This window comes from Protopterus annectens, chromosome 11.part0 (genome assembly GCF_019279795.1).
Source record: "Protopterus annectens isolate FY-2018-M chromosome 11.part0, PAN1.0, whole genome shotgun sequence".
Taxonomy (NCBI): Eukaryota; Metazoa; Chordata; order Ceratodontiformes; family Protopteridae; genus Protopterus; species Protopterus annectens.
The window spans coordinates 1,060,899,013-1,060,918,805 of NC_056745.1; the positions used below are offsets into that span (position 1 = coordinate 1,060,899,013).

The 19,793-nt window shown below is 37.5% G+C and overlaps 1 protein-coding gene across 17 annotated transcripts in view; it reads left to right on the forward strand.

The window, feature by feature from the left end:
• LOC122815694 (mucin-19-like) overlaps nt 1–19,793 on the forward strand; it is a 505,085-nt gene that overhangs the window by 125,968 nt on the left and 359,324 nt on the right. For all 17 annotated transcript variants that reach the window (XM_044088394.1, XM_044088400.1, XM_044088403.1 and 14 more), the window contains exons 11-13: nt 14,143–14,232; nt 15,078–15,159; nt 15,278–15,415. In XM_044088394.1, the coding sequence (XP_043944329.1) occupies nt 14,143–14,232; nt 15,078–15,159; nt 15,278–15,415 (310 nt within the window). The remainder of the gene's footprint in view (nt 1–14,142; nt 14,233–15,077; nt 15,160–15,277; nt 15,416–19,793) is intronic.

Genomic DNA, 19,793 nt, shown 5'->3' on the forward strand with positions numbered 1-19,793 from the left:
TTATAGCTTCGCTGCTCTTAGCTTGAGTACTGGGAGAAGGGAAAGCATGTCATTCAAGCCTGGCCCTTTTGTTGCCTCCAAGGTAATCTGCCAGAATAATTCCCTGTATTCTAATTTTGTTTCCCACATGCCACCCCTGACTTCCTTGGGAACAACCTCAAGAACAAAAAAATAAAAAAAATGCTTGATTGCAAGTTTGGGAATGACGAAACAAAGCATTATTTACATTTTATTTTTTAATTTCATAATAGTGCTCATAAATTCTAGATTTTAACTTCCTTTCCATCTTCCCCACATAAAAAGAATGACAGAAGTGGCACGTGGCTAAATAAACAACACCACTGGTGTTACAATTAGAAAATTTGGTGCTTGTAATAAGCCTATTTCTACTGGGAATTTGAATACTAGAACCATTCTTAATATACTGGCATTGGGAACAAGATCCACACTTGAATGTACCTACTCTATGAGATCTATTTGCAGAGTTAATACCCCCCCCAAACTCAAACAAATTCTTAAAATTCAAGTCCTTTCTGTATATAAATTTAAGTGGTTGCCTATGTATATACTCAAGAGCCGAAATTTGTTTGAACCTATCCCATTCCCTATTAACAACTTGTTTGATAACAGCCGAATCGCCTGTGTAGTCCATAACATATGCTTGTTCCAAATTTTTGGTAGTACTGTTATTAATGTCAAAATTTAAATTACCAGAATCATCTTGACCCAAAATTGGGGCAAATCTCCCATTTCTGCCCTCCAATACCTCTTGGTACATCTCATCAATTAAATGATCAGGATAACCCCTCTCCCAAATCATGTCCATAACAAATTGACTATCCTTGTGAAATTCAACGTCATCTGATGTCATACGACTAGTCCTAACCAATTGTCCCTTGAGAATGTTTTTCTTTTGAAGGAAAGGATGCCCACTCGTGAAATGAAGGTAGGAATTTGAAAAGGATTTTTTCCTGTGTATTCTGGAAGAAAAGTTATTATTACACTTGTTCAAGGAAACATCTAAATAAATACATTCGTGACTATTTAAATTATAAGTAAAATCCAAGAAATTAGTAGTGCCCTTGATATAAGTCATGGTGGGAGAATGTATTTATTAACAACTGTGAATTTGTTAGCAGTTGGGTCCTGTATAAACGCTTTTTAGATGACATTTGTATTTTTTGGACCGATACTCAAGAAAGGTTTTTTGAATTTTTTTTTTTCTGTATGACAGTTGTTATTCTCCTTAAGGATCTGCATCCAAACTCTAGCCTTATTTCTTGAATTTCTCCTGTTTCATCATCACATTACATTATCTTAGTCCATTATGTTTTGAAGAGGATAATGCCCATGATAGCTCTAGTGCAAAACAACATTTGCTGTCACAGAAGGTTGGGCAAAACACAGCAACAGAATTAAAAGGGAGGAGGAAAAGAAAGTATTTAACAAGCATTATTAATTTATCTAAGAGATTAAGATGTGCTTATTAAGTACACCATTTATTGTATTTACTTGGTCATAGTTCAAACCCCATCACACCCTCCACAGACACACACACACATGCATACACACACACACGCACACACACACACACGCACACACGCACACACGCACACACACACACACACACACACACACACACACACACACACACACACACACACACACACACACACACACACTTATTTCAACTAATTAATTTACTTAAAAGCATTTTTATTGCAAGATCAGCTCCGAGACATACTTTCCTAGTGATATCATGCATCTGAACATAATTTGGTCATACGATAATTAATAAACACTTTGTTGTTATTTTCAAAAAGTGACAGAAAGTCAATTTCATTATTTAAGCTTTTGGGATTAGGGTATTACATTTGTAAATCATTTTGACATTTAACTGCTTCAATAATTAATTTTTTTTCAACCTCCCACCATATTTTCCTTTACAGGATGAATTCTTGTAGACTTTAACAGCCTTTCACGGCTTCTAATCTTAAAGGCAGACTTCACTTTGCTATATTTGTACATGTACCATATGTAATAATAAATGTTAGAGACTAGTAAATACTGGGTAATATATTAAAAGATAAGTCTTCATTAGTGACAACATGTGTCCATGAGATGGAATGATCAGCAATGGATGGAGTGAGTACTCATCAGTATGGAATGAATTATGGAAATAAAATTCTGGAATCTTTGGCACAGAACTCAAAGTGCCATGTTTAACAGTATCCTAGTATTCAACATCTTAACCAAAAGAGGAACAAAAACAGTAGTGTGCATACATGACAAAAGCTGACTTCTTCTAAAATGTACAAATGAAATTCATATGCAGGCTTCAGTTTAATATCAAGCAAGCATACCTTTCCCACAGACATAGCATATAGGGTAAGGATGAAGTCGTAGGGATCATATTTTAATTTACAGTTAATGGGCTGTTGTAACTTTGAGAAAGGGTTTTACTGTATAACAAAAGGTATTGGACATCAGTCAAAGGATGATACGTTTATGCAGTTTGTGTACTTCAGGGCCCCTCCTGAAAAGGAATGAGCTGAACATGATGGTTTTTATAAAATGTCACTATACCCACCTTGCATTTTTTTGGAATTCTGCCAACTTGTAGAGATGCCAGATGCCAGGACTTCCTTGATATAGCCAAGTAAGTCAATGGTAAAATGTCTTTGTTTCTGAGTTATTCGCTCATCTTTTTGAGTTCATTTGCAGACAATAAGTAATTAAGTTTGTTATTACAAACTGTGAGTTTCTTCCTCTTCATGTAATGTTTGTTTATATCAGAACTTCACCATAAGAGTTTATTCCTGAATTTTTTATTGTATTTATATCCTATGTAGAAAGATGGCTTGATATATGCTTTTCGGTGGGCATATAAATTGTCAGCAAATGTGTCAGCATGTGAAATGCAGTCATTGAGTTGAGGAAGTTTCTTAAATTTGATCAGATCATTGGTTAGCTGGATTAGGTTTGCTTTAAAGTACCTTCTGAAGATAGAAGGATCTTGTGGTAAGTCAAGTTGAATGGTGGTCAGATTTAATCAGTGACATGTTAACTGTAGTGTTGAACATAGGGTGGCTATATTGGTAGGAACCAGGCCCAATATATTTGAACCCTAAGTAGGATTTGATCCCCATGGTCTACAAAGCTGGAATTCATGAATCCAGGAATCATTGTGTGCATTTATTTGAGGTAGTGTAGGTTTCCTAGCTCATGGATGGATAATTAAAGTCTCCCAAGAAAACTGTATTAGGCTTGATAGGGTTGGATGTCATTTTATTTAGATATACCTTGAGGTCTGAAGGAAACATGGTTGGGCTACAGTAGTTGGCTATGATAAGGCACTGAGCTGTACTTGCCATGAAAATGATAAGGAGGAGTTCAAGGACTTTATCCTGATTTATGAGTCTGGAGGTGAAATAGCTTTTTTGTAATGCAAACACAGCATTGAAACCCTCCATTGTGGGGATACTATCATTGTTCTGAAACCATGTTTCAGAAACTATGCATATAAACAAACAAAATATGAATGACTTTATATTTTGGTGATAACATTTAGGACTTGCCCTGAGGTCATCAGAGGGGATAGTGTGGGTATGCCGATAAGATGGGAAACTTCCAATTGGCTAAGGAGTATGAAGCCAGATGATTGGTGCATGCCAGCCTGACCAAGGAAACAATGATTTCAGCATTGGTTGCAGCCACAGCTCAGACCAGCCATTTGGAAGATATCTTGTTTGGTGTTGGTGATGTGCAGCATGCCGAGACAGGACAGTCCACATTTTCCTCAGTGGACCCACAAATTTGTCCGGAGTAAAGGAGGTTGGAACTAGAGGGAGAAGAGCAAATGTGATGTCTGGAGACTGAGGAGAAACTACTCCTGGAGACCCTATGCCTGAAGGCTGAGGAAATGGAGAAGCAGTGACAATATGAAGTGGAGGCCAAATATTTAGAAGCCGAGGAAAACAAGAGAAAGTGCTGGCATGAAGTGGAGCTTCTTACCTTCGACAGGGTCATGGAGGTAATGGGGAAGGGAATAACTGGACAGCAAAAGCTGCAAAGGTCAGTAAAGATTTTCCTCAGTACAGGGATGGGGATGACTTTTATAGTTTTATTCATATTTTTGAGAGGGTATGTAGACCATACGATACTGACTGTGAGCTCTGGGTTCAACTCCTGACTCCCTTACTCTATTGTAAAGCTGTTCAGGCTGTAGCAAAGTTAATTGATGTAGATTGTTTGAATTATGACAAAATGAAATATTGCTTGCTTGACTATTTCCGACATAGACCTGAGGCATATAGAAAAATGTTTCATGAAAACAGATGCAAAGCAGATGAAAGTGTACATAATTTTATTGCTGACATAAGTTCTTACTTTCACAGATGGATGCATGGGTGTCAGGCCACCACTTTTGAGGGACTGGCAGACCTTTTGGTGATGGAACAAGCCCTCAGTACTTTGCCTGATGACATGAGAGTCTGGTTAGAAGACCATGAGTGTAACTCTGCAGAGAAGTTGGGGAGAAAAGGGGATCTTTACTTGGCAAACAGAGCAGCGCTGCATAAGAAAGGGATACCCAGTGCTGCACATGGACATAACAGAACCCATGGTGGGCAGTCTAAACTACTCTAATAGAGTACACCAGTAACAAAGGAAACTACTAATCCAAGTGCACAGTTAGGGCTTAGATGTTTCAACTGTAACCAGAGGGGATGTATAGCAGCCAAATGTCAATAAAGGCAAGGTGAGAAACAGAAGGTGAGGGAGCCAGTAAATATGGATGACAAACCGCCAGTGGTAAGTTGTTTAGAAATAGCTAGGGTGCCAAATTATCACCAAAAATGTATATCCTGTCTTAACAGATGGTAAACAGGTAACTGCTAAGAGGGACACCGCTTCTGATATAACCATTGTGAGGCCTGTAGTTGTTAGAGAAGAGCAGTACCTGCTTGGGCAGTCCATTCCAGTCAAAATCAACTAAGGCCAATTTTGAGAGAAAAATTGCCATGGATTCAAAGGACAATCATAAGGCCTTTTTCAGCTATGTTAGGAACCTGGGTGGAAACTCACAGATATGCTCAGAATTAGTCCAAAATGATACAAAAATCACTGAACCCACAGACATTGCCAACATACTGGCAGACAGGTTCAGTGCAAACTTCACCCCTCTCCCCTAAAGGAGAGATAACTATCCCAGCCGAGTGTAGCCTCCCGGACATCTCAAATGCGCAGGTGAAAGCTGCTCTCTCTAAAGCTAAAAACACAGCATCAATGGGACCGGATGGTGTCCCCGGCTGTGTGCTACACGAGCTAAATGAGGAATTAAACCCGCACATAAGGCAGCTGTTTAATCTCAGCCTTACCACAGGATACGTGCCCAAGGAGTGGCGTCACGGCAACTGTGGTCCCACTCCACAAAGGTGGCGCCTCACGGACCCTGGTAATTACCCCCCCATAAGCTTAACAAGTCTAGTCTGCAAAGCTATGGAGAGGATCATAATGGAGCTCATAAACAAAGATATAGGGGACTTGCAGACATTGGACCCGACCCAGTTTGGCTTTGTCAAGGCAAGATCATCCCTTTTGAACTTGGTGGACTTCTTCGAAATAGTCACCAAGGCCATTGATGAGGGAAAGGCAGTCCATACAGCCTACCTTGACCTTGCAAAGGCTTTCGACACAATACCCCACTCGGGTATTGTAGAAAACCTTACCAGCTTAAATGTAAACCCATATGTCACAAGATGGGTTGCAAACTGGCTTAAGGACAGAACCCACAGGGTTAGAGTTGCTGGCGCTGTGTCAGACTCCAAGCCGGTCACAAGTGGTGTCCCACAGGGCTCGGTCCTTGGCCTCCTATTGTTTCCCATGTACTTGGCAGAAGTACAGGCCAACATGGGAGGACTTTGGCTGACAAAGTTGGCAGATGACTGCAAACTGGGTCCCATAGTGGAAAGTGCATCGGACACGGATATCCTTCAGAAGGGACTCACGGAAACAGATAGCTGGTGCCAGAGCCATGGCCTGAAGTTAAACGCCAAAAATGTATAGTCATACCCTTCGGGAAAAACAAGGTAACCCCAAGCTACCATATAGGTGGCAATCCACTAAGCACAGAAGAGGTTATCAGGGACCTGGGGACCCAGGTTGACAGTGGCCTTTCTTTGATCACTCACATTGCTAAAGTGGTTAGAAAGACCTTCTACATTGCCCACCTGATCATGAAGGGATTCACATCCAGATCTAGTGAGGTCATTGTTCCCCTGTACTCTTCACTTATCAGACCAATGATCGAGTACAATGCCCCATTCGGGATGTATCTCACCCGACATCTGCAGGAATTGGAGAGACCCCAAAAGTTCCTCACCAAAAGGATAAAGGGACTCCAAAATCTGTCATATGCTGCCAGATTGAAGAAACTCCAGCTCTATTCAGTCGCATACCGTCTGCTCAGAGGTGACATGTGCCTGACATACAAGGCCATGTCCAACCCGGAATTAATGGACATGCTCCACCTCAAAAATCCAAATCCACCAAAACCACTAGAGCAAGCGACTTAAACCTTAGCACGGATATAAATAGGACGTGCTGGAGGGATAGATTTATCACTCAGAGACTCCCTATGCTGTGGAATAAAATCCCGGTCCATGTGAGGCAGAGCACCTCGCTGACTCTGTTCAAGAGAAATCTAGACCTGTGGATGGGAGATCGTAGGTTTACCCCGGGAATCATCTCTGGGTCACTGCTGGACAGAGGCACAACAAACTAATGGGCACAGTATTTTTTCATATAAGGGGTGGCGTAAGCCACAATAATTTGGGCTAGGCTTATAAATGCCTTAGGGCAGATAGCCTAGTATAAACCTATGAACCTATGAACCTATGAACCTATGAACATTGGGAGGGACCTTGCTCCAAATGCCTTTGGCTATGGTTCATCTTGGCTGGGAGGGTGGAAGAGGAAGCAAGCAAGTAGGTGTGTTTGGGGATATTCCTGCAGACATCCTAATAGGGAATAACTTTAATGATGCAGTACATTGTGTACATACAGTGACACACAGTCAGTCTTGTAGAAAGGCATATAGGTCCAGTAGTGTGGGAGAAACACAGAAAGATACCTGAAGCTGGGACTGGCATGGTGGCTGTTTCAGATAAGGTGCTATCTGGTAGCAGCAGTCTGAATGTAAGCCACAGTGAGCTGGTAGGTACTGATGTTCCCTTGGACACAGTGACTGTGAAGATTGAGGTGAGTGGTGGTACCCAGAGTGACAGTGAGGCACAGCTGTCAGAAGTGACTAGGCTTCCAGTGGAAGGGGAGCTGGGGAAGGTCACGAAGGTAGAACTGAGACATGCTCGACTTATGGACCCTACTTTACAAAGCTTGAGGGAGATGACTAAGGAGGCACCTGAGGCTCAAGGAAGAGGGGAGTCTGTATACTGGAATAAAGATTAATTGTATAGAGAATGGACTCCTGTTGGTGGGCTAGAAGGTGAAGTGATACAGCAGTTGGTAGTGCCTACAGCTTACCATCTGCCACTCTTAGCCATAGCACATGACATTCTTTTCTCAGCTCATATGGGCATAAGGCATACTAAGAGATATATTATGCAAAATTTATATTGGCTATGGTTTTCAGAGAATGTGATAGGATATTGTAGGACATGTGAACAGTGCCAAAAAGTTGGTAAAATAGGGGGCAAGGCTAAGGCTCCATTAATGCCATTGCATGCTTATCGATGAGCCATTTCAGAGAATGTCCTTGGATATTGTGGGACCCCTGAGTACTCCAAGTTCTACAGGAAAGAAGTACATCTTAGTGTTGGTAGACTATGCTACCAGATATCTGGAGGCAGTACCTCTGTTGTCTATTTAGATAGAGAAGGTGGCAAATGCTTTGATATCAATCTTCACTAGAGCAGGTTTTCCATGGCAAAAAACTGAATGATTGAGTTGACAACTTCATGTCAGACCTGCTGACTTATCCATGGAAGTGTTGTGTGGTGAAACATTTAAATACCACCCCCTACCATCCCCAGACTAATGGTCTTGTGGAGAGGTTAAACTCTACATTGAAGACTATGCTACCGGCATTTGCAGATCAGTCCAAAAGGGAGTGGGACAAGTATTTGCCCCATCTGTTATTTGCATATGGGGAAGTACCACAGGAATCTATATTTTTTTCACCCTTTGAGTTGTTATACAGGTATAGGGTGAGGGGGCATTTAGAATTAATTTGAGACAAGTGGGAAGTTGAGAGTGAATCTCACAAAGAGTCTGTTGTGGCTTATGTTCTCAACTTTCGGACAAGACTTATGGACCTCATGGGTTTAGCTCAAGAGAACCTAACAGTGGCTCAACACAAAAGAAGGTGTGGTATGACAGGAATATTCAGGCCCTGAGAGTCTGCTGAGTGACAGAAGGTGATGATACTTGGTCCTGTTACACATAACAAGTTTCAAGCAAATTGGAAGGGACCCTTTGAGCAGGTGAGGAAAATCAATGATGTGAACTACATGGTAAATATGGTAGGTAGGAGACAATGGCACAAGATGTATGATGTAAATATGATAAAACCTTATCACAAAAGGGAGGCCATAGTACTCAGCATTTGTAGTGGATGGCAGGACGTATCTGAAAGAGATATGGTAACCGATCTTTTGGGTGAGACTAGAATTGACACCTCTGTGAAAGAGATTGCCATATCACTACAGTTAACACCTAATCAAGTCTGGGAGATAAAAACAGTATTTCAGGAATTTGGGGATCTGTTCACAGGGAAACCTGGGAGTACTGACTCGGTGCAGCACCATGTGGACACAGGACTCCAAAAACCTATTAACCAGGTTCCTTATAGAGTACCTGAGATGGTGAAGCAGATATGAAAGAAGAAATAAGGGAAATGCTAGAACTGGGGGTAATTCAAGACTCTAACAGTCCTTGTGCTTCCCCAGTAGTGCTAGTGCCAAAGAAAGATGGTATGAGGTGGAGTCTAGGGTTGCAAGCATATGATATGACCATACAACATCACAGTGTGGTTAATAATGCCAATGAGGATGGATTGTCCAGGAGAGGAGTGGGTTAATATTTCCAGGTAGACCCATTTCTCTCAAGTGTCAGTTTTCAAGAGTCACTTGGAAGCTATGCTTGAGTCATAAGGGGGGAATGTGAAGAAACTGAAAACACTTTCATCTTTGTTACCATGTTTGGCACGAGATTTGTGCATATTCTCAGATTAACTTGTATTGTATGCCAGCTTGCCTAATTGTGAACATGTAAATACATTTTAAAATGTTGAGTATTTCCCTGTTTAAACAGATTGTATAAAGAATCTGTCACTGCTTTGATACATTTCCAACTCCACATGTTTGAAAGGGACATTCTAAAGTACAAACTGTGGAGAATCAGCTGAACAGTGAGTAATATCATTAGAATGTTGCTGGTTGCTAAGTGATTAGTTAAACAGCTGATTGACAGAAAATGATTTTTTAAACAGCTGACTGTTCATATTTTGAAATTAGACAGTTGAGACTGCAGTTGGTCTAGTACTGAGAAGTTTGTCAAGAACTGGGCAGTCAGTGGACACAGAGACAAGAGAACTCACTAAAAAACTGTAAGCTTGTCTCGGTCTTGCTATTATATATTTGAGTAAATCAGGACAGTATTCTTTAGTTAGATCAGGAAAGGTTAGTTATTAAGATAGAGTCTTTTCTAGAATAATGGACTCTTATCCTGCAGTTTGATTTTATATTTCTGTTGATTGAATTTTGGTATTTATCCAGTGTTATTGGTTTACAATCTTTTAGTCATTTTACTTATTATTAAATGTTTTTCATTACTTTATATTGCGTCTGGAAAACAGTGTTTTTCTTTAGAAATTAGAGAGTACTTCTACCTGTTTGATGCTCCCCAGGTCACCTCTATGCCCTAACTGTTCTGGTCATAACTATCATTTATTTTGATAATTAATGTTCATAATTGGACACCACTTTAGAAGGGCATGAAGATACTCTGATTGGTGGCGGTGTTACCATATTATTTTGAGAAAGAGACACAGCTGGAAATTTGTGTCAGGCTTTCCCAGAAGTGTTTGGATGTGTGAGATTTAAATTTACGTTGAGTGTGAGTGTATCAGAGGTCTTAAACTGTGACACTTTGCTCTGGAGTGTGTAATAAGAAAATACATTTGGGTGGACAGAGGTATATAGTCCAGTCCCAGGAAAATAGAGCACATTCCCTTTGTGCTCTTAGGGGAAAATTGTGAAGTATTACTTCTGTTTAAGTGACAGTCTGATATTGGAGTCAGTATGAGGATTGAAGTTCCTTACTTACTGACCCAGGATAATAAGGGACATCATTTAATTGTTGGCAGTATGGTGGGATATAGGCTGATGTCACAGTATGGTTACCAGTGGTGCCCACCAGGGATCAGTTCTAGGGACACATCACTTTGGCATTTACTTCTCTTATGTCAAGGATGACATCAAGAGCTTCTGGCTAACCAAGTCTGTAGTGTTGCATGATTGATGGTCTGTAATGAAATGTATTGAAATACAGCATAGTGTTCTTAGATAAAACTGGGCACCCATGCACCTACAGCAGAAGTGACACCTCTATGAAAGTTGACTAATTCATTAGGGACTTTGGCACTTTGAACTATCCTTTGATCACCATGTATCTACTGTTGTTAGCAAATATTTGTTACAGACGCAGACTAATCACCAGTGATATTTCTTTCAGATCTAAGGAAGTTATCATTTCTGTCTAGTCCTCCATTACCAGGAGTGCTTTTTGGGAGGTGTCTCTGGCTAGACAACAATTGCTAATAGTATAGCTGGCTATTATTTATAATGAGCAAAAAGTAGTTGGTGAGTCCGAGCACACGTTGCTGATTATATGCTGCATGCTCACCTGTTGTAGAGGAAGTTACATTTGTGGAGGAAAACACTGAACAGCATATTTATTAAGTACAATCGTAAGGCAATTTCAGAACAGATATTTTTAGTTTACAGACTACACACCCAGCTGTAGTAGCAGTAGTGCTGGATGTGGATATAGCTGTGGTTGGAGAGTTGTTAGTATATACAGAAACCGTTGAAAGCAGTTTGATGGCTTTTTCAAAGTACACTTTACAGACTACAGCTGAAGAGTGCCACATCAATCAGCATGTCAGTCTTCATTTTATTTGGAAACAGAGTAAATATTTTTATTTTACTGATGACATATTTTAAATACTAATACTGCAGTTTGACTCCAGTATAAACCAACAGATAGCACTGACAAATGATTGTTTAAGAATACATTATCAAATTATAACAGAAAGGAAGATGGAAACATTGCAAAACATTGCAGCCTTACTCTAGGAACTTATAAATATCCTTGTCATAACAGCAGGGACAAGGGCAGGGAGATTCATTATTCAGCATCTACTTCACCTCTGAAAATGACTTCTTCTGCAGATAAAGCATTGTTATACACTTATTAGGACCTAGAAAATTGGATGCGTATTTATAAATATATCTCAAATGGCCAAGCTCTGCTAGAGAGGGGACGTACATTCTAGGGTGGGAAATGGCAAGGTGTAATGGTTGCAAAACTCAGTGGCCTAAACTTTTTTGATTCCTATGATTCATAATAACATCAATAAATAAATAAATAAAAACATGCTTTCTGTTAGTACATTATTGTTAATTACATTGCATCTATGCCTTATCCAAAATGTCCCATGGTTATTAGAAAATTAGTTAAATATATGAATTTTCCAGATTCTGTGTTATATCTTTAAGTTATCAGTATCCTGGCAAAGCAGCAAATAATATGTATACATTCACAGATATTTCATGGTTACTGTATATCATCCAAGTGGGGAAAACCTTCCTTTGCTGATGATAAGGGAAACAGTAATGACTGAAACTATCTGCATTCTGCACTACATGAATAATTTATAATAATATCCATGCCCAAGTGAGAACCCTCATGGACAGCTAAAGAATATATCCTCAGTAAAAGCTGCAACTAAAATACTCTCCTGGGAAAGGTCTCCAAAGATCAAATCATGTTCATTGTTAGTATATACATCAATGAATGAATACTACATGAATAATTTATAATAATATCCATGCCCAAGTGAGAACCCTCATGGACAGCTAAAGAATATATCCTCAGTAAAAGCTGCAACTAAAATACTCTCCTGGGAAAGGTCTCCAAAGATCAAATCATGTTCATTGTTAGTATATACATCAATTTCCATAACAAAAGCATTACACAGGTGCAGAGTATGGGTATTGTTTATATCTGGTAAATTTTAAAAGACCATAACTTACCAAATTCCAAAAATGCCACAAATCTGCCTCATGGTTCAGCAAATACCATAGCAAACTGAATAGTTACAAAAAGAATGTGCCTTTGAAAAAATACATATATATCCTTTTCCAGTAATAACTTCTCACCTCTAGTAATATTGATTCACTGATCTGATTAGAAAAGCATGCTGAAAATATGACACACTAGGTAAGAGGAACATTTTCTGTGGATTACCCTTTGAACTCATGATGAGTGTTAAGTTACAATTTCCATTCATGCAAACTCAGTCTCACATTGTAATCAGACTTTAGTTTTCTGCCCTGTACATCACTATTAATTAATTTAATCCACTCTTCCATACTTCATAGTAACTAAAGCCAATGAGTAGTAGTAGTCTAAAAGTGCTGTTTTATGAAGTTGAAAAGGCACAATTGAGGGAGAAATACTCAGTAAATCAGGATAGCTTCATACCATTTAAGTCATTCTGTTTGTGTGCATTCTTCCGTTTTTCATAACATGCAGATTGCTGTACAATACTCTCATTGCCTTTAATAATCATTAATGAAATATAGTGATACATCAGTTGACAAAGCTTTACTCATACCTGCTCATTTGACCATCAAGTGAAAAGTGTAGGCATGTGAATTGGCAAACAGAATGTGGCTTATATTACTTAATGCAAACTTGATCAACAGTTTTTGACTACATTATATGTATTACTAATTGAGACAAGTAAGGAATATGGGATTCATTAGATTATTAAAACCTCAAACTTTCATTTTACAATGGAATTTTAGAAATCAGAAGCCAAATTCATCTAACACAATCCTCTAAGTACTGCTATTTCAAACCATTTCACTAAAGGGGCAATAAACACTAGGGATCTGTGACTGAGACTTCAATAAGTAACTGAAGAAATTCATTTGTCTAAAAATAACATAAATAGATGAAGTAAAGTTATTTGCTTTCAGTTGCTGAAAGGAGAACTATAGCACTGTTGTTCTACATCCATATGCTGCTATCATCTAAGAAGTATTTTAGAATCACCCAAGCTAACCAGGTACTGACCCTAAATGTGGCAATGTGCATGGAGTGCTCCATTTACAATGATTCATGTCTTGATTCAAGATATGTTCAAGGTACTATTACAATTTGACAATACCAGGAGTACTGAATTAAAGTGTTTAATGCAAAAAATGGTTTATTTTGGTATTCTTTAACTTTACCAAAGGAGATTTTGATGTTATAAATCATTATATATCAAACGGGGGGATTGGGGCTGGCATAAAGGTTAAGATGCTTATCTCACAAACAAGAGGTACAAGGCTTGATGATCACTGTGGAATATTATCTAGGTTTAAAATGATCCTCAAGTACAGATAGCCTAGTACTTACCTATTAAGATGTATTTTGATCTGCAAAAACAATTCTCTTCATATATTTTAATGTGGTAGTTTACTCTATAATCAGTTTTCAAATAACACAGTAAATATAATTACAGATTACACAGCATACTCCTAGGAAATGTACTACAGAAAACTATTTTCCATATTCATGTTTCTCCACATTTGTCTACTTTTATTACTTATTTGACGAATGATCAGAATATGCTTCAAAACTATACATTCTGCTTCTCACAATTATTACCTTATTTTTAAAATCTAGGCCAGTTCTTCATTATCATTTTGGTGTGCAATTCATGTGCTTTTATCTGTGTGATCTGTTTCTTATACATAGTTCCATGAATGTCTATGTGTTGTGCAGCATTATCCTATACTACTGCTGAGAACTAAGTCAGCTTCTAAACTGCTATTTTTTTTCTCTTAGACCCAAAATATTTCGATTATTATAAGCATTCAGCAGTCTCAGCCATCAGAACCGCAGCCAGCTGTGGAGTATGTCACCATCATAAAAACGGTAAGAATTCTCAAGTGATATCCTACTACACAAGAGTAAAATGGCTGTTGTAACTACAGTTACAGTACTTAGACACTGTCATGTTCATATAGAATCTTTATTTTAGTCATAATATCAAAAAGTTAAATACCCTGAGTTCCAGAGTTTAGAACAGTTTTGGAAATTTTGTGCAGCTTGCATGCAGATAATGTAATTTATCTAAACTCTGTGATTAACAAAGAAAATATCTTACCTCAGGTCATCCTTGCTGTACAAAATGCTTATAGACACAGAGTCACTTAATCATACACTTCTATGGATCATATTTTGCTTCAAGAATAAAATAATATTAAAAAATTCCTGTTAGAAATACAAGGGCAAAGCATTCTGGAAAGTGGATTTTATAATGAAAAAATATGAATTCTGCATGTCTGACAATATGTCATTGTCAATTTGTAGTGGTTATATGCAAAAAATGACAAAATGTATTACTTCTTCATAACATTAAATGCATTAAAATAGCACATTTGATGGGTATGGTGATAACTGTAGTAAATATTTGAGAACAATGAAATAAAAAAATTACTTTACGGCTGCAGCTCACATTTATAACAATGATGGTTGAGAGGACAGAGCATAACCAATGGGAAAAGTGAGATTCAAAATCTGACTGATGTGGGAATGTCACCTAGGAGTACTATTATATTTTTCTACAGGTATATATCATTATCATGGACAGGGCACTGTTTCTATCACAGATTACTTATAAAAGCCAGTCACATGTTTTGTTTAGTAAGTATATAAAAGGCTCACATATGGTTGCAGCATTTCATTTTATTTTTTATTAAATTTTTTTATGATCATAGGAAACTGCAACCCATTGTACTTTGTGGAATGATGGAACAGTCTCTGTAGATGGAAAAGAAATATCTGAATCTTATAAAGGAAGTAAGTCATGATCATTTCAAGCTAGCATGAGTCATCAGTTTTGTGGGCAAGATATAGAAAACAAGCATTATTATGTCAAGATTAATTATTGATATGTACTCCTGTGTTATATTTACAGAGGATTTTGAAGTAATTAAGGAATCTTCTATGTACACAACAATCTTGTTTTCAAGTAATCTTCAGATGCAGGCTCAAACTTATCCATTATTGCAACTGTACATAACAGCACTGCCAGATGCTCACGGGAAAACAACAGGTAATGCATTTTAAGAAATGTATTTGCTAGTACAAAAAAGCTGTGATCATTAGGGTATGGGTTTCGTCTTTGTTTACAAGGTGTTTTTTTATTGCAAAGAAGCCTTTAGAATTAAGCCTGAGGTTAACAATTAATTATTCAGGAGGATGTGCTTTTGATTGGTTGTATTGTATATTTAAATACACATTTATTTTCATTGTCATTAACTCTGATGAAGTCCATGTATTCCAGATGAAAGTGCTAAGTTAATGCAGTTCTGTTGCTGTTGAATTAAAAGAGTGTGACACTATTCCACTGGGCATTTTTCTGTGTAACGCTATAACAAAGTTGCTAAATTTGCAGCATACAGCCCTCTTAGAATCCACCACTGTAGCATTGAAAAGCCTAAATTGATTAGAACTGTCACATCAACTAACATATACAGAACTACCACCTATAAAATTATCCGGCATCCATCTTCTTGTCCCAGTCACTCATTGCAATTCAGTGATCAAAACTCCTGTCTGTTTACAGACTTAGCAAATCTGCTGGGAATTGTCTTTACTCATACAAGGTTGTTAAGGCCTGGACCTTCTTATCTGTATCCATCAAGTCTATACTCTCCCTCCCATCTTTTAAAACCACTCTGAAAGACTTCCTAGACGAAATCTGGCTCTGTTCTTGCTCCAAACCAGGATAAACTATATCCCTAAATGTGAACAAGTACCTTTTCATTAGTTATACCTCCTTACTCTCTCTTTTTCACTTACTTCCTTACTGCTATCTAATTCTCATTCCTGACTGTCTCCCTAAACATACTATAATCCTGTTTTTCCTTCAATTCATATTGCAGTTCCTGTTTGTATTAGACTAACTTACCTTTAATTTCTCTACAAACTGTCTAAAGGTTCTTTACATAGTAAATGATAGTCATCTACCTTGTATCTATTCTTTAATAATGCTTTTATATTATGTCTAATTTGTTGTAATTATTAGAACTGCAGACGTTTTTGTTTTATTTTTGAAGTTGTATAATTATTGTTCTTAAAATGTTTTGTAATAATTTAGAGTTTTTCACACTGGGCCTATGCTGAAAACGGGCTCCTACCCAGCTAGACTTTCCTGATAATCAAATGTCAATAAATAGGTAAATAAATAAATCAAGAGCATTAAACTCTAACTATGAATTTCTCTGAATAGTAAAAAAATATAAGCTTCAGTTGGTGAATAGTGTCTTTCTTTTTCGAAAAGTAGAAAACAGTGTCTCACACCTATACTCCAACAATTGTTTTGAGGAGCATTATTATGATTATGAGAAAATGGACGGGGTATGCTATGTAGACACTATTTGAATGTGACTTAATTTTTGTTTTGAATGCTTTGAATGTAATAATGTAACTATTTTTAAATGCGTATCTGTTGTTTTACAAACTTCTTTGGACTGCATGTTATTAGTTATCACATATTCAGTTTATTTCCCAATAATGGCACCATATAAGCCTTGAGAGAAGCTACTTATATCACAATCACTCATTATTGCTCAGTGATTAAGCATCCGGTGACTTAGATGATTATGATCAGCTCACAGATCATAACTCTCTTATTATGTGTTTGAAACGCGTATGCCAAGGAATTCACCTCAAGAGCAATGTTCAACTGATTAATCTCGACATCCATGTTGAGAACACATAGTTTAAGGTTATGATCATTGAACCAATTATAATTATTTGTAGTGCATCTACTCCATGTACTATTAGCTATAGGAGAAAAAATATTGAAGTGGTTTCCTTCCTTCAAAGCTGTAAAACACTTACAGAGCAGTGTCATAATAGTAGTATAATGTAGTCCATTACATTTACACTCACCTTTAATGCTAATCAACTGTCTAGACTTTTTCAGGAAGTCGAGAGTATTGCTTCATATTTTTGCTGTGATCCTCATAAACATCTGTGGTTTTCAGACAAACCACCGAGAACTGAAGTCACTAAATAATGACATCCATTTGAGTTTCAAAGTTCATATCCTTCAGAAATAGATGCTACTAAATCCTGTTATTCTAGCAACTGAGTTTGTTTAAGAAGTTGGGGATACGTTACTGGAATGGACAGCAGGCAGAAACAAATCTTTTATGTCTGCTGCTGTCATTTGTTTTTCATTACAAGCAGATTTTAATTAAAAGCAATGGCTTAAATCAGACATTGAAGTTTAATGAATCTAGAAAGTCTTGTAATTTAGTCATGTTAAAAGACTAAAATGCCAAGACTAAAACTCATGTTCTTTAAAAACAAAGAAAGACGTTGCTGACATTTCTGTAGGAGTTATAGATTGATTGTCGATCAATTTTAAAATATGACTTATTCATGTAGCCATGGATACAGCTACAATAAAATCTAAGCATAATATAAAATAAACATTTAGGAGTTACCTGATCTATGTTGCATGACTGCATGTGCAATCCTCTTAAGTGAAAAATTAAGTGCAATGACAGAAAATATGCACTGAGTCCAAAATTAATATATCTCTGAGTAGTCACTCTTCTGCAAGGTGCAGCAAGAGGTATAGGGTGATTTTCCCATGCAAAAAATAATTTATAGATGAACCAGTGAGTTTTATACTTTCTTATTGCATTCCAAGGATCACACACAATTTTTTTTCAGAAGTTTGAAACTCACATTGTACAGTATCAGTCATTGGCTGGGGTATCACATTTCAGATTAAACTGTAATATAGAAACATGAGAACAATGCTTAGGAGTGATTAGAGGGACTATAAAATGCCCAGCCTGATATACCTTTAAGTAGCATACTTAAAAATCCTTGCCACTCCTTTAGGCATTAAACAGTGCTCACCTCCTATATTTTGCAGGGTAGTACAGGTAACCCCAGTGCAAATTTATGTATACTCATCCAGTCATCAAACTATCCAAAGTACATCTTTTTTACTGAAGTAGTAATTTATTCTATAAGCTGGAAATATGTTGAATTAAGATTCTCACACACCAGAGAGTCTTGTTTATTTGTTGGTATAGATTTAAATACTTTTTGTGGGCATTCATATACCTCACCGGTTTTGCAAAGAAATAGGAGGTCAAATAGGACTGGGTCTTTCATGGCTTGAAAATTGAAACAGGGATCACCTTGGGGAGCTGTTAGGCTGCTAAAGTATTGGAAGAACCATGCTACTGTATTGGGATGTTTGAACAATTTAAGGCCTTTAATTTTCTTGGTTATAACTATTTAATGATTCTTTTATTTGAGCAATATACTTAGATTTCCACATAACAAAGGAGTCATTGCATACGATGACTGGTCCCCTAAGTAAAGAGTACTGCAGTAGAACGACATCTTTATATTTTGAAGATATTTTTGTGGAAATTAATTGGGCTAGAAAGAAGGATTTCCTGCCTATGATAGAAACATGATGACCAATTCAGAGAGACAGAGAGAGATATTAATATAAGTACTCAGGTTTCTTACAACTATATCCATCTGGAGAGGAGTACCATTAATATTATACTAGATTAAGTAGCTTTTTTGCTTAATGCTATAGTGCTGTACCTTTTTACATTTGGCTTGGGACTATATTTGGTATAGGAGGTATATGTATAGCCCAGATCTTGCTGGAGCAATTTAGTGTAATTTCTGAATGGGTAACAGTACACCACTTGCAGCTCTCTGAAAATTGGTCAACTACACTTATAGAATATTGGCTTGGATATCTGCAAAATAAATGCTGAACAGGAAAGGGCCTAATGCTGGTTTCTGTGGTATCCTACTAGTTGCAGTTTTACATTAAGAGAAGTAAAGAACAACTTTCACATCAGATTTATTAGATATCCAATTTGCAATCCAAAGAGCAAAGCAGTAGTTTACATTACTTTTGCTTAATTTTTCAGTAATACTAGCATTGAGTGATGCTTACTTGGTTCATCATTAGTGCCTTCTCTTTACAAAACCATGATTTTTCTCTAGATGAGCTAAAATGTTGGGTGTATATTATTTTGTCAAAATACATTTCCAGTGAACACCTCTCCATCAACACCAAACCATCAAACTTCACTTCCACAACTCGCAGAACTTTTCCCAGGGTAATGAAACAATTGCCCCATAGCACAATGGAACACACAGCACACTAAATTAAACCCACCGAAGTGGGAGCTTCACGTACCATTCCCCACGCCCCTACCTATATATACCAACTCCAAGATCCCACTGTATATATATAGTGGGGAAAAGGGCAAATTTGTGGAGTTGGCCAACTACTTCCTTATCCTGGGAAAAAGTCTGCGATTCACAAAAGTGACTTTCAGTGTAAATGTACTTCAAACTAATATAGACCCAAAATGTCTGTAAATGTGTATTGCTATGACATATTCCATGGCTTTATATAAAAGCCTGGT